Source organism: Eurosta solidaginis, chromosome 1, assembly GCF_040869045.1.
Source record: "Eurosta solidaginis isolate ZX-2024a chromosome 1, ASM4086904v1, whole genome shotgun sequence".
NCBI lineage: Eukaryota > Metazoa > Arthropoda > Insecta > Diptera > Tephritidae > Eurosta > Eurosta solidaginis.
This window is the reverse complement of record NC_090319.1, coordinates 348,467,488-348,483,708: the sequence shown is the minus strand read 5'-3', so window position 1 is coordinate 348,483,708 and position 16,221 is coordinate 348,467,488. Positions and strand designations below refer to the sequence as shown.

The window sequence follows — 16,221 nt, the reverse complement described above, 5'->3', positions numbered from 1 at the left end:
TCCACCTGTAGACCTGGTAGCAAAGAACAAAACATTAACTACCGCAGCCAGGCTCGGTGCCTCGGGGCAGCTTGAGCGCCGACCATATGGCCATAGTCATCAATCACAAGACGAACAGACTGCCTGGTTCCCTATCTGCGACTCGAGGGAAATCTTAAGGCCACAATAGAGGTGGGACGGTTGGCGCAAGGGTGCACAAATGGCGGACGAGACGATACTTGTGTACACAGATGGTTCCAAAGTAGTGGAAGGAGTAGGATCTGCGGTATACTGTGCTGATCCGGAAATAAGCAGATCCTACAGGCTGCCGGATTACTGTAGCGTTTTTCAAGCGGAAATATCAGCCGTAACCAAAGCAGTAGAAACCCTGGAAGAGAATTGCTTAAGCTGCAACCGTGTTAACTTTTATATTGACAGTCAAGCAGCAATTAAGGCAATAATCTCGCATAGAACAGCATCTAATTGAGGATCTAAATTGTATAGGATATAAAACTATTCGGTTAGAAATTATACTTTCTCAAATAATAAATAAAAATAATCAATAATTATAAAATCCAAAATTATTTTTTTTTAACAAAATAAAATAATTTATTTCAATTTTTAAAATTTATATTTAATATTAATAAATATATTCAATAGTTTAAATTAACCTGCATGTTAGAGTGCAGGCAGTCTCTGCAGAGAATCGGGACAGAGAGAAGCATACATCTATATTGGGTCCCAGGGCATATGAGAATAGATGGGAATGAAAAAGCGGATGAACTAGCTAAAAAGGGCGCATCCCTTGAAGCATGCTCCGTAGACGTCCCAATTAGACTGGGTAAGATTAAGCGAAGGCGAGAGCTGCACATGATCGACCAAGCGGGAAAGGCGTGGGTTCAAGCGCGGAGCTGTAAAGTGTCGAAAATTATGTGTAGGTCTTACAACCTTAGACTAGCAAAGTTGCTTCTATTATTAAAAAGAGAGGACTGTAGACTCATGACGGGTATTCTGACTAGACACTGTCTTCTGACGTCACATGCCTTTAAATTAGGCTTGGTCAGTGATAGCAGATGTAGGAAGTGAGGGTTGGAGGAGGAAACGATCGAGCGCGTTCTGTGCTCGTGCCCTGCAATGGCCAGGCTAAGACTCCAGCTATTAGGAGTGATACAGCTGTCAGATCTAGAAGCAGCAAGTGGCTTAAGTCCTAGGAAGCTTCTAGTATTTGCCAAGAGGACGGAGTTATTTTATAACATAGGTTCTGGTTTTTGATAGGGTTTTTCAGTTTGGTCGTTAAAACAAACTTCTGGTAACACTACGGACTCAATCAGTCTATGTGAGGTCCTCATGGACCGACCAGTTCAACCTAACCTAACCTATGGCTGTTCTAGTAAGAGATACTAACGACACATCTTGCGACAAACTTTTCACTTTGATTTTTTTATTTTTGGCCTATGGAACCGACCACTGTGCATTGGTTGAGGGTGCTGCTCCATATTTCGAATTTTTTAAGAACGTTCTGTTTTCCTTTTCAAGTTCCAATTCAAAGAACTTCCGCAAGATTTGTATTCCATAAAATTCAAAATGCAACTGTTGAAAATTTTCTCAAATGCGCAGAAATTTTTCTCTCTGAACTGAAAAGGCATATTCTATTTTTAACTATGTTTGTATGTACATTCAAAAATATAATAAGAGCACTTATTTCTAAAACAGCATAAGGTAATATACTTTTAGAACGGAGTAAGGTTAAAAGGAAAACTTTTAAATTAAAGTCTTATTTCTTTTCGCAATTTTTGGCTGCAAATATTTCGGCAGTAGATCTCTTCAGCTCACACGGAACAAATTATGAGTCGCTCTTCCTGTAAAGCGTAATAAATATCAAGGTAAATTTTTGAAAATGGGCGTGCCACCGCGTACAGTTAATAGAAGAAAATTTAAAAGTTTTCGAGGCCATAAATCAAAAGCCGTTAGTACCAATTTGCAAATTTGTAAAATTATGGTTCTTGGAGTTATATATAGACAATGACGGGACCCCGGTATTTTTCAGGATCATCCATGTAACTTATATATACGGCCGCCGTGGTGTGGCTTATTGACAGTCAAGCAGCAATTAAGGCAATAATCTCGCATAGCACAGCATCTAAATGCATGTTAGAGTGCAAGCAGTCTCTGGAGAGAATCGGGACAGGGAGAAGCATACATCTATATTGGGTCCCAGGGCATATGAGAATAGATGGGAATGAAAAAGCGGATGAACTAGCTAAAAAGGGCGCATCCCTTGAAGCTTGCTCTGTAGACGTCCCAATTAGACTGGGTAAGATTAAGCGAAGGCGAGAGGTGCACATGATCGACCAAGCGGGAAAGGCGTGGGTTCAAGCGCGGAGCTGTAAAGTGTCGAAGATTATGTGTAGGTCTTACAACCTTAGACTAGCAAAGTTGCTTCTATTATTAAAAAGAGAGGACTGTAGACCCATGACGGGTATTCTGACTAGACACTGTCTTCTGGCGTCATATGCCTTTAAATTAGGCTTGGTCAGTGATAGCAGATGTAGGAAGTGAGGGTTGGAGGAGGAACGATCGAGCGCGTTCTGTGCTCGTGCCCTGCAATTGCCAGGCTAAGACTCCAGCTATTAGGAGTGATACAGCTGTTAGATCTAGAAGCAGCAAGTGGCTTAAGTCCTAGGAAGCTTCTAGTATTTGCCAAGAGGACGGAGTTATTTTATAACATAGGTTCTGGTTTTTGATAGGGTTTTTCAGTTTGGTCGTTAAAACAAACTTCTGGTAACACTACGGACTCAATCAGTCTATGTGAGGTCCTCATGGACCGACCAGTTCAACCTAACCTAACCTATGGCTGTTCTAGTAAGAGATACTAACGACACATCTTGCGACAAACTTTTCACTTTGATTTTTTTATTTTGGCCTATGGAACCGACCACTGTGCATTGGTTGAGGGTGCTGCTCCATATTTCGAATTTTTTAAGAACGTTCTGTTTTCCAGATTTGTCTGGTAAGTCAGTAACCGCCTCAACGATTTATATGAAAGAAAAGTGAACACTTCAAAACTTGCATTTAATGAATATGGTCCCTGCCTCGCAACGATTTGCCCATTTTCAACCTGTTTATTAAATTTCAATTCCGCGGAGATTTTGATATAAAGAAATCTTAATCTATCTCATAAATTACTCACTTTGATTTTACCATCTGCTCCGCCAGAGAATACTTGATTTTTGTGGTAGGCCAAGCAAGTAACATCGCCCTCATGTTTCTCTGTTGACACCTTTTCCACCTTGGCCATGTATTCTATGAATGTCTGCTCCTTGACTATGTTTTTAACTTTATTCTTGATGCTACAAACTTTATTTATCAATATGTATTAATATGTTCCAAAAACCAAACACCCTCCTTTTCAAGTTCCAATTCAAAGAACTTCCGCAAGATTCGTATTCCATAAAAATCAAAATGCAACTGTTGAAAATTTTCTCAAATGCGCAGAAATTTTTCTCTCTGAACTGAAAAGGTATATTCTATTTTTAACTATGTTTGTATGTACATTCAAAAATATAATAAGAGCACTTATTTCTAAAACAGCATAAGGCAATATACTTTAGAACGGAGAAAGGTTAAAAGGAAAACTTTTAAATTAAAGTCTTATTTCTTTTCGCAATTTTTGGCTGCAAATATTTCGGCAGTAGATCTCTTCAGCTCACACGGAACAAATTATGAGTCGCTCTTCTTTTTGAAAATGGGCGTGCCACCGCGTACAGTTAATAGAAGAAAATTTAAAAGTTTTCGAGGCCATAAATCAGAAGCCGTTAGTACCAATTTGCAAATTTGTAAAATTATGGTTCTTGGAGTTATATATGGACAATGACGGGACCCCGGTATTTTTCAGGATCATCCATGTAACTTATATATACGGCCGCCGTGGTGTGGTGGTAGCGCACTGACGCAGAATAGAAAATTAGTAAAATTGTGGACAATGGGAGTGGCACCGCCCACTTTTAAAAGAGGTAATTTATAAGTTTTGCAAGCTGTAATTTGGCAGTCGTTGAAGATATCATGATGAAATTTGGCAGGAACGTTATTCCTATTACTATATCTGTTCTAAATAAAAACAAGTAAGGAAGGTTAAGTTCGGGTGTACCCGAACATTACATACTCAGTTGAGAGCTATGGTGACAACATAAGGGAAAATAACCATGTAGGAAAATGAACCGAGGGAAACCCTGGAATGTGTTTGTATGACATGTGTTTCAAATGAAAGGCATTAAAGAGTATTTTATGAGGGAGTGGGCCATAGTTCTATAGGTGGACGCCATTTAGGGATATCGCCATAAAGGTGGATCAGGGTTGACTCTAGAATTTGTTTGTACGATATGGGTATCAAATGAAAGGTGTTAATGAGTATTTTAAAAGGGCGTGGGGCTTAGTTCTATAGGTGGACGCTTTTCGAGATATCGCCATATAGGTGGACCAGGGGTGACCCTAGAATTTGTTTGTACAATATGGGTATCAAACGAAAGGTGTTAATGAGTATTTTAAAAGGGAGTGGGCCTTAGTTCTATAGGTGGACGCATTTTCGAGGTATCGCAATAAAGGTGGACCAGGGGTGACTCTAGACTTTTTTTGTACGATATGGGTATCAAATGAAAGGTGTTAATGAGTATTTTAAAAGGGCGTGGGGCTTAGTTATATATGTGGACGCCTTTTTGAGATATCGCCATAAAGGTGGACCAGGGGTGACTCTAGAATGTGTTTGTACGATATTGGTATCAAATTAAAGGTATTAATGAGAGCTTTAAAAGGGAGTGGTGGTAGTTGTATATGTGAAGGTGATATCGACCAAAATGTGGATCAAGGTGACCCAGAACATCATCTGTTGGATACCGCTAATTTATTTATATATGTAATACCTGCCAAGATTTCAAGGGTTCTTTATTTCGCCCTGCAGAACTTTTTCATTTTCTTCTACTTAATATGGTAGGTGTCACAATCATTTTACAAAGTTTTTTCTAAAGTTATATTTCGCGTCAATAAACCAATCCAATTACCATGTTTCATCCCTCTTTCGTATTTGGTATAGAATTAATGCATTTTTTTCATTTTTCGTAATTTTCGATATCGAAAAAGTGGCCGTGGTCATAGTCGGATTTCGTTCATTTTTCATACCAAGATAAAGTGAGTTCAGATAAGTACGTGAACTAAGTTCAGTAAAGATATGTCGATTTTTGCTCAAGTTATCATGTTAACGGCCATGCGGAAGGACAGACGGACGACTGTGTATAAAAACTGGGCGTGGCTTCAACCGATTTCGCCCATTTTCATAGGAAACAGTTAACGTCGTAAAATCTATGCCCCTACCAAATTTCAAAAGGATTGGTGAATTTTTGTTCGACTTATGGCATTAAAAGTATTCTAGACAAATTAAATGAAAAAGGGCGGAGCCACGCCCATTTTGGAATTTTCTTTTATTTTTGTATTTTGTTGCACCATATCATTACTGGAGTTGAATGTTGATATAATTTACTTATATACTGTAAAGATATTAAATTGTTTGTTAAAATTTTACTTTAAAAAAATTTTTTTTAAAAGTGGGCGTGGTCTTTCTCCGATTTTGCTAATTTTTATTTAGCGTACATATAGTAATAGGAGTAACGTTCCTGCCAAATTTCATCATGATATCTTCAACGACTGCGAAATTACAGCTTGCAAAAGTTTTAAATTACCTTCCTTTAAAAGTGGGCGGTGCCACGCCCATTGTCCAATTTTTTACTAGTTTTCTGTTCTGTGTCATAAGGTCAACCCATCTAACAAGCTTCGTCGTTTTAGCTTTCTTTGGTAATGAATTATCGCATTTTTTCGATTTTTCGACATTTTCGATATCGAAAAAGTGGGCGTGGTTATGGTCCGATTTCGTTCATTTTAAATAGCGATCTGAGATGAGTGCTCTGGAACCTACATACTAAATTTCATCAATTTACCTCAAAATTTACTTAAGTTATCGTGTTAACGGACGGACGGACATGGCTCAATCAAATTTTTTTTCGATCCTGATTATTTTGATATATGGAAGTCTATATCTATCTCGATTCCTTTATACCTGTACAACCAACCGTTATCCAATCAAACTTAATATACTCTGTGAGCTCTGCTCAACTGAGTATAATTAGCAAAATCGGATGACGAACACGCCCACTTAAAAAAATTATTAAAAGTAAAATGTTACAATATATAAGTAAATTATGTCAACATTCAACTCCACTAATGATATGGTGCAACAAAATACAAAACTAAAAGAAAATTTCAAAATGGGCGTGGCTCCGCCCTTTTTCATTTCATTTGTCTAGAATACTTTTAATGCCATGAGTCGAACAAAAATTTACCAATCCTTATGAAATTTGGTAAGGGCAAAGCCTTTATGACGGTAACTGTTTTCTGTGAAAATGGGCGAAATCAGTTGAAGCCATGCCCAGTTTTTATACACAGTCGACCGTCTGTCCTTCCGCTCGGCCTTTAACACGATAACTTGAGCAAAAATCAATATATCTTTACTAAACTTAGTTCACATACTTATCTGACCTCGCTTTATCTTGGTATTAAAAATGAGCGAAATCCGACTATGACCATGCCCACTTTTTCAATTTCGAAAATTTCGAAAAATTAAAAAAATTCCATAATTCTATACTAAATACGAAAAAAGGGATGAAACATGGTGATTGGAGTGGTTTTTTGACGCAAAATATAACTTTAGAGAAAACTTTGTAAAATGGATGTGACACCTACCATATTAAGTAGAAGAAAATGAAAAAATTCCGCAGGGCAAAATCCAAAGCCCTTGGAATCATGGCAGGAATATTGTTAGTGGTATTACATATACATGTTCTGGGTCACCCTGGTCCACATTTTGGTCGATATCTCGAAAACGCCTTCACATATACAACTAAGGGTCACTCCCTTTTAAACCCCTCATTAATACCTTTAATTTGATACCCATGTCGTACAAACACATTCTAGAGTCACCTCTGGTCTACCTTTATAGCGATATCTCGAAAAGGCCTCCAGCTATAGAACTAAGGCCTACTCCCTTTTAAAATACTCATTAATACCTTCAATTTGATACCCATATCGTACAAACACATTCCAGGGTTACCCTAGGTTCATTTTCCTACATGGTGATTTTTAGTATTACCATTTGTATGTATTCATGAGAAAGACAATTTTGTCTCCAAAGCTCTCAGCTGAGTATGTAATGTTCGGTTACACCCGAACTTAGCCTTCCTTACTTGTTTTATTTATGTAATGTGTACAGATATTTGTTAGAAAAATTTCTGTTTCCGTTCAAATCGGACCATTGATATTTGAAACGTCTAAAGAAGACTATACTTTACCAGGATTTCATTTTCTTTCAAATTGAAACAACAATAAAAATCAAGAAACGATATTTAAACTAGCAATATGAGATGTTTTAAATGTAATCCTGGGATTTCGATAAAGCAAAATGCCTCGGGAGACCCGGGATCCGAGGTAGCTATAGCCGCCAGTGCATAGTGACTAGTGTGCTTGTTTTTAATATCGATAACAAGTCGCAAAGGTAGATTTATCCCCCTGCACTGGTTGACGTCACCATGCCGGCATACAAAAAATCGGCCTTATTATCCACGGAGACATATCGTACTATGATAGTTTTGTCATTAATAGTGGATCTTTATCGATTTTCGATTATATAGCCAGACCAGCGCCCGTATTACGTCGGCTCCAGTATTATATTTAGGAGCATAGTTTCGAGACGTGATTTTTTTTAGATGACTCCGTTTTAATGTACATAATTCTATACGAAAGCACGACAAATGCACGTGAAGAACTATCGGGTGGAGAATCAGAAGACGCAATTTGAACCCAGGGTCGCGAATCCGAAATCGGAAATAAACAGTTTGGCTTCTGTCAAAGATTCAAAAAATTACCCCGGACTGATCCAAAACTAGATTCGAACTTATGTGTCCAAAACGCGTCCTTTGACACTACGTACAATATTTTTGGAAGTGAATTAAGAATCTCATGCTGTCGAAAATGTAATCTAAAGGGCGGGGTAATACTATACGATAGCATGGATATTAAAAAATTATGTTGCTTCTGTGATGAGGCTGTTGCGAAAGAAATTGAAAATTTGCATGTGGTTGTTACTTGCTGTACACAGGAAAAAGTTGTGTAGAAAGGAGTTTCGCGCGGTATCCAACTAGCTGTTGCACCGAAGTCCGCCTAGGCAGAAAGGCAATCTGGATGCTTCACCCCACCCCCTCCCTCTCCCTTCATTTGGGGCCGATCCGTGGTCATTTGTTTATTACGCTTTCGGATTCGTTCTCATGGGTATAAAGTAAAGAACCAACGAAATTTTAATTTCGGAATCGCAATCCTTGGACAAGTTTTAAAGTGGTCATCGTGTCATATATTAGCGAAAATAAACGGAAAGGAAGTAACATGCCGAGTACGAGAAGCAAACCGAATTTGATATGTTGTTGTTGTTGTAGCGATAAGGCCACTCCCCGAAGGCCTTGGGAAGTGTTATCGATGTTGATGGTCCTTTGCCGGATGCAGATCCGGTACGTTCCGGTAACAACAATAAAGGTACTTGCAAAGAGGATAAATATAATAAGAGACGTCACTCGTTACTTTACATAATGTTTTTTGTTAGGGTAATCGCAGGTTTTTTTTGGACGAGATGTGCGCAAATGTCTTTATACCTTTTCGTAGGGTATTTGTGTTTATTTTTCCGACTGTATTTAATTAATAAATTAATTCTCTTTCCAAAAATCACATATGCATAAGGTACCTATTAGAGGTTTACGCCGATCACTTTATCGGCGGCGGCGGCGTTGGCGGCGCCGGCTTACGCCGGTGTTCTTACTTTAAAAAGCTTGATTTTTCTATTTAAAAAAATAATATTTAGGAAAGGTTTTGTTTGTATGTATTTAAGAAAATCAACGTGTTGGCCATTTCGGAAAGATCGGGGGTTTTTGCCTCAAGATCTCGCAGACCATTCAAAAATTTTCAGGAGTAGCTCCTTGCTGAGAGATTGTCCCTCGTTCGCTTACTCCAGAGAGGCTTCGAACCTAACCCCGGTCTTTGGAATTGTTACTGCTGCGTCGGCTGAAAAGAAATAGAGATACATAAAATAGTCACACTTTTGTCTGTATATCTCGTGCAATGCGTAGTTTCACCTAGGGTTAACTCCTAATAATCGTCGCGAACACAATTCCTTTAAATCATTTGTGGCTCCTTGGCGGCCATGCACAAAGGCGACTTACGGTTGCTATTAATGGTCTTTTAATACTCATGACTCTCGTGGTACAGGGCGCCTCCAGTTGTTTCGGCTGTTTTTAAGAACTATTCCCGATGTGCGAACAGTAGCAATTCCGACCACCAGTCTCTACCACGCCTCCTGACCCTCACACCATATACCAGCACAGAAGCTATAGGACTGCGACTTCGAACTCATACCTTCGTTGACGTCACTTTCCTAGAAGCTCTAGGTGTAGCTCCAAAGACTTTCCAACGGATGCTTTTGTTGCGCTATGCTGCCGAGCTACACCAGAGAAACACCTTGAAACGTTAGGGAGTGACTATTCGGCCAAAGATGCCGCCCTCGAAATCATAAGCAGTCTAAGTGGATGGCATTGTGTAATGGGTGAAAATCGTATAATCTTCGGCGCATCTACATAATTAAAATTTTACAAGGACCCTGGATAAAATTTTTTAAATGTAGACCAAAGTTTGCAGACGTTTGTGTTCACAACATTGATTTCAATAGTCTTCGTTAAATCAAAACGATATTTTAGAATGAAAGTCGACCGACTTTAAGTTGAAAGATGTTAACTGCTGTTTTCCGGCCTTATGATATAAGAGCTCGTTATGGATGACCGCGTAGCTTCAGTTTTCAGACTAGGTCGACTGTCCACTACGTTAGGGTAGTAGAACACATGGTCCTTAGTTCGACTGTCTTGGGAAAGCTTTTCCTTCACTACTTTGAGTGTTCTTGCGAAGGGCAAAGCCTCACCTGGCAAATATATGTGCCTACATATTAACATTTGTAAAAGGAGCCGTAACGTCTAGGTGATATTTAAACTTGGTTGATAAACTATAATCAATGTGAATCACTCCAAGGGACTAGTTTTGGATAGGGCCACCAATTTTAGGAAATCTCAAATCGGGAGACTTGGGTGTTGAAAGATTAAGTGTGAAAATCAAAATTAATATTTCAGACCCTATTGTATAGTTTCGCAAATAGATAACAGATGTTTGAATGTAAGCCCAAGTGATTTTTTAAACCCTTATACGTACATATATCCTCAACTTAAGTATGAGGTAAGAATCATTTCATAGGAGTGTGTATGCCCCTAGAACCTACTAAAGGATTTTGCGTCACTGATTTCGCTTATTCTTTCAGCCAATCGCAATATAATTTTTTTTCAAATCGGCACCTTTTTTGGTTAATGTACTTTTTTTAGCTACTTGAGGACAATTTGAAAACATGTTCGCCTTGGGTCATTTTATTTGAATTCATTGTTCATTATTAATTTTTTGAAAAAAAAAATATGCAAAGTGAGCATATAAATTTATTAGATATGTAACTTTTCTATTAGTGGTTTGTTTTAATAACTTGGTGAATTGGGTGATGCAAAGTCTGTGTTAAGCTGACGTCGAACGCGCCTGTTTTTTTTTAATTAACTTTTGAACAGCTAGGAAGATTTAAATTTCGCAATTAGTTTCTTATAACTGGCAGTGATGCGCATCCGTTGACATCACTTTCGACCATATCCGACCAATTTTCGACATGAACAATAAATGGCCTAAACAGTTTTAAACGAGTAGAAAATATAGTAACGCGCCGGACGCCGCCGCCGCCGCCGCCGCACTGATATTTTTGACTTTGGGCGGCAGCGTGCGAAAAACGACCCTAATCGGCGGCGGCGGCGGCGTTTATCGGCGGCGTATATCTCTAGTACCTACACGACATGGATAAATGCGAGACAATTGAAAATGTCCCTCATGGAAAATATTACGCTTAATTTTTTTTAATTTCCAGCGAGTTACTCGCCACTCGTAGCAGACTGGTGGCTCTTATTATATTTATCCTCTTTGGTACTAGCCCGACCAAAGAGGATAAATTATAATAAGAGACGTCACTCGTTACGCGTAGCCATTTGCGCGATGTTTTCTATGAGGTAGTCGCTGTTTTTTTTGGGGCGAACTGTGCATAAAACGTCTGCTATACATTTTTGTGGGATATTTGTGTTTATTTTTCCGGCTGTATTTAATTAACTAATTAATTCTCTTTCGAAAAATCACAGTTGTATAAGGCCCCTACACCGCATGGATAAATGGGAGACAATTCAAAAATGTCCCTCATAGAAAACATTCGGTATCAATTTTTTGGGTAACGTTTTACAAGACGGTGCACCACTTAATTTTTATCAAAAATTATCAAAGGTGGTATCAAAAGACCCGTCTCGCCCTCTGTCTTAAGAATCCGAAAATTTTATTTCTGTCGGGGCCTTCGGCCGCGATTAAAAAAAAATAACCCTGGGTGGGTCCGACACCGGTTTGGGGATCAAAACTAAATGCGCGCAGAACACCTTTCTGCATTGTTGTTGTTGTTGTTGTAGCGATTAGGTTACTCCCCGAAGGCTTTGGGGAGTGTTATCGATGTGATGGTCCTTTGTCGGATACAGATCCGATACGCTCCGGTAACACAGCACCATTAAGGTGCTGGCCCTCGGGAACGATTTATATGGCCACATTAAACCTTCAGGCCATCCCTCCCTCCCCACCCCCAAGTTCCATGAGGAGCTTGGGGTCGCCAGAGCCTCGTCTGTTAGTGAAACGGGATTCGCCGCTCGAAGGTGAGGTTGACAATTGGGTTGGAGAAGCTATATATTGCGCTACACAACCCCTTGAATCCCACCTTTCTGCATTAGTGTGTATGTGTGTGTGTGTGTACAACAAATTCATTCACTCATTTATTTCTGATCTTATCTGACTTCCGGATTCTAAAATCTCAGGTCGAGACGCGTCTTTTGATACCAGCTTTGATAGCTTTTGATAAAAAATAGGTGGACCACCGTCTTTTAAAATGTTACCATTTTTTGATTTCCCCCGAGATACTCGCCACTCGCAGCAAACTGGTGGCTCTTATCTCTGCCCGACCATCTCGGGTACGCCGAATTTGGTATCGCACCCATCTCTAGTTTCACGACTTGTTTTAGGATATCTGGCTACACTTTTTAATTGTTGCTATTTGACAGCAGCGACTTTGGCAGTGACTGCGCAGCGCATCACACGTCGGATGTTAGGTGAATGCAAAATGCCTGAAAATTTTTCAATTTTGTTTTTATTAAATTTTGGGATTAAATTATTTAAAAATGTATGCTTCTAATGAAAAATAGTACAAAGAAGTTTATTAAAATAAATAAATTATTTTTAAACAAGCGAAGTGAGAGAAAAACGGATTGCTTGACTGCACTATTAATGTACTTACATAGGTGAAAGGTGCAGCAACCAAGCTGTTTGTGTATGTGCTACAAATATGTTCATTCAATTGTCATATTCCAAAATAAAGCAAACTTAATGTGCAGTTTTGAAAAAACAACAAAAGTGCAAATTAATCTATTACAGCAATAACAAAACGTACAGTAATGGAGTTAAGAGACGATACCAATAATTCATACGAAGGCACTACATCATTTTACTATGCTTTACTACTAACTTTAAATGTAACTCTAATGGCTGTCGTGCTAATGGCTTCGTGTCTGTGGTGCAGGCGTCAAGCGCAAAAGTAAGTGAAATTAGCTAAATCAGTGCATATTCTGTACTGAGTAAGTTATCATTGTGGTATTAGCCCTTAAAAATCTGACCATAGCTGGCTATGAAAATATGAATGAAAATGTATGTTTATATGTGTATATTATTAATGGTATGTACTACAATCTGGAGTGAAAGGTGAGAATGTATATATGTACTTGCATAGCAATTCATAGTAACAAAATAACAGCTTGGCCGACGTCACATAAAGTCAACAGCGACGTCGGCAGATTGCATGCATTTCATTAACTAAACGCCGTCGCCACACTGGCTACGTCAACAAATAATCACCATAAAAATTGCCCACCCCGTTTCCCCAAACATATCTCTTTTGTGTCGTAGTTGTAAATTTGCCATTTGTATGGCTTAACAGGAATATCTATTACTTAAAAATAGTTTTAAATATGGCCGTTTGATGTTTGTGGCTTCCATGACACTCAATATCAGAATGGCAAGCAAAAATTTCGTACACTTACATTCGCCGAGTCAAGGACTGCGTCAATACCTTATTAGATGGTATAACTTTATACAATAACAACATTACCATTCTATTTTCACTCCACACCACTGCTGAGTCACAAACAGCCGACGTACCTCTATTCCAGGAATTCCACGGCGAACCCAGTTCATAAAGAAAAATACCCAGAACTCACAGAAGATGAACGCACTCTCCCCAAGGAGACGTGCCTCACTCTAGCTCAGCTCCGATCTGGGTACTGTAACAGGTTAAACTCTTAGCTAACCAGAATCAACCCCAACATACATAATGTATATCCTGTTTGCAATGTGTCCCCAAAAGACACCATACATCTATTCCATTGTAATGTGGAACCAACGCCTCTAACACCCCTCTCACTATGGTACACCCCTGTTGAGACTGCAAGTTTTGTTGCTTGTCAAAGTGATAGGTGATCGGTCGCACCTATTTGCTACAACAAAAACAACAAGGCTCTAGCAAAGGTTAAGCTATTTCACCCCGCAAGATGGTTGAATTGAGAGAGAAGGTCATATCGTTAACCACATACTCTTTGAGAAAAGATAGAGTGTAGAACGAAGAGTCGGTGTGGTCTACGATCATAATTAATCGCCGCTTAACCCCCAAGCGTATGTGCGCTGCCGTAGTGTTGCGGTTGCGTGCTATGTCTACCACATCGAAGATACTGGGTTCACGCCCCGGGCAAAGCAACATCAAAACTTCAGAAACAAGATTATTCAATTAGAAAAAATTGATTCTAAATGCCTCCGCAGTGACTTGGAATCACTCTCAGGGTTTGGAGATTATTAACGAAGTTGATGTTTATACCCCGAATATTCTACTGATCTGATTTAATTGAGTTGAACCTACTTATAAATCCCATCTCGACCTTTCGTGAGGAACTTCAGTGACACCAGTCTCGATTTTATATACGCCAACAGGCTATGCTCCCATATTTTGCATACTTATCATAATGTATCGAAAAATTAACCCGTATCTGCTGACAAGATGAAAGAAGTAACGGACTTCACACAAATTATCTACTTAATTAAGGCTCGAAGAGTTCTAATATGTAGTGATGTCAGATAAATTTCCGTTTTCGTAATGACAATTCTAATTTTTTTAGAGATGAGCTTGGCGGTTTGGAAGGAATGGTGAAAATGACAAATCCTGATGAAGTGGTCGTTGTCAAATTGATACCTAATAGCGAATCAAACCCTGACCTTAACGTTTCGGCTGTTTCAAATACAGATTCAGAAAAAAGGTAACAGTCATCTAATCAAATTTAACTTAAAAATCTATTACGTATATATTCTCATTTTAGAGCAAGCACAGCAGCCCATCGTAGTCTGCCAGATATTCCAGTTGGAGATGCGAACGGTGATAATGGATCTGAACTTTACGAAACTGTAGCAGATAAACGAGTGCTAGGTGAAGGAAATGATCATAATAAAAGTCGTAAGTTTCAATAATAATGCTGTAAATAATCCTTTGGTATTAAAAACTTAGTTTTTGGAATAATCGTTAAACAATGTGACGTGATTCAGGTTTCAAGGGGTTGATAAGCGCAATAAAAAGCTGTATAGCTTCAAAGCTTCCGCAACACAATTGTCAACCTCACCTACGCGAGGGGAATCCTGTTACAAATATGAATGTATCATACACATATTTAGCAGGGGAGGCTGTAGTGGAACTTTTTTTTCCTGAGCCCAAATCCTAACGAAAAATCGATGGCGCGATATAGGTTAACTTTCGTCCATACAAATCGACCCATTTATACTTGGAGCACAAACTATAACAGCCCTGTAAGCTGAATGATAGATTAGGATGAGCGGATCAATATACATACATAGTTGTTTTGTGGATTTTCCGATGAGGAAATTCGGTATAAATGGTCCTTTGTCGGATATAGATCCAGTACGTTCCGGTAACAAGCACCACTAAGGTACTAGCCCGACCATACGATTTAACATGACCACATTGATCCTACTAGCCATTCCGCCCCCACCCCCTAACTCCATGAGGAATTTGGGATCGCCTGCTAAATATATATATGATACATTTATATTTATAACAGTTGCGGAAGCAATGAATTTCGCTTATCAACCTCTTGAATCCCAGGGTGGATAGTTGATGTACATATGTCTAATCTAATAGAATAATTTTCGGTCTTCCCTTTTTAAATTTCGTTGTTTTTTTTTTTTTTGCCCCCAAATCTTGCAAATAGAGATAACCTTTCTTATATCCAAGTAACCAGCATCAAATAGAAATAAATTTAACCATTTTTATAGGTCCGTTCGTTCGAACTGTCCTTTATATTCGCAAACTCCTTCTACATGAAATTGCCATTTCTTTTTATGTACCAAAAAAAGGTATTACCATATATGGTCGGTCAAAACTCATTGCGAGCATATTGTAAAAGCCACATACTTCATATTTGAGTATTACAATATAGTATGTTTTTACCCCAACATATTTTTATCGGAATGGAAAATAAAAGATTTGAATTAAGTTCTTTGAAAAAAGTCTTAGTGGCATCACCTGACTTAAGAGCATAGAACTATTGACGTATGTATATTGGATCGATTTTCCGTCATCCTTTGTTGAAGAGCTCTATATCAGAATTTGTTTCATAAACGCCGTATCTCAGCTCTAAATGTTCTGAGTTGATGCTGAGATAGGACGTTGTACGATAAAATTCTGATTTTCGCATTTTTGCACATATTAGTACAATAAAGCCCTATAAAGAACAACTTGATTAAGATTTAGAATACTCGATTAGCTAATATCTCCACTAATCAGCAAGAAACGACTTAGTAAAATAAAAAAATTGCATCGACCTAAATGAATGGGGCAGTTTTTCGAGTTTTCTGAACATTGCGGTTTTTTGAGGTGATTGCTCTTTTGAT

General features: G+C 38.6%; 2 protein-coding genes across 4 annotated transcripts in view; one reads left to right on the top strand and one right to left on the bottom strand.

Moving 5' to 3' along the window:
- The window catches only part of LOC137238043 (myosin heavy chain kinase B), a 70,006-nt gene extending 66,552 nt beyond the window's left edge, over positions 1–3,454 (bottom strand). The window contains exon 1 of one of the 2 annotated variants that reach the window (XM_067762588.1): positions 3,170–3,454. In XM_067762588.1, the coding sequence (XP_067618689.1) occupies positions 3,170–3,277 (108 nt within the window). In that variant the 5' untranslated portion in view covers positions 3,278–3,454. The remainder of the gene's footprint in view (positions 1–3,169) is intronic. The other variant, XM_067762587.1, reaches the window with a different exon arrangement.
- An 8,864-nt stretch (positions 3,455–12,318) lies between these two features.
- Positions 12,319–16,221, top strand: part of LOC137238040 (serine-rich adhesin for platelets) — a 32,761-nt gene continuing 28,858 nt past the window's right edge. For both annotated transcript variants that reach the window (XM_067762576.1, XM_067762575.1), the window contains exons 1-3: positions 12,319–12,811; positions 14,439–14,576; positions 14,637–14,770. In XM_067762576.1, coding sequence (XP_067618677.1) covers positions 12,672–12,811; positions 14,439–14,576; positions 14,637–14,770 — 412 coding nt within the window. In that variant the 5' untranslated portion in view covers positions 12,319–12,671. The remainder of the gene's footprint in view (positions 12,812–14,438; positions 14,577–14,636; positions 14,771–16,221) is intronic.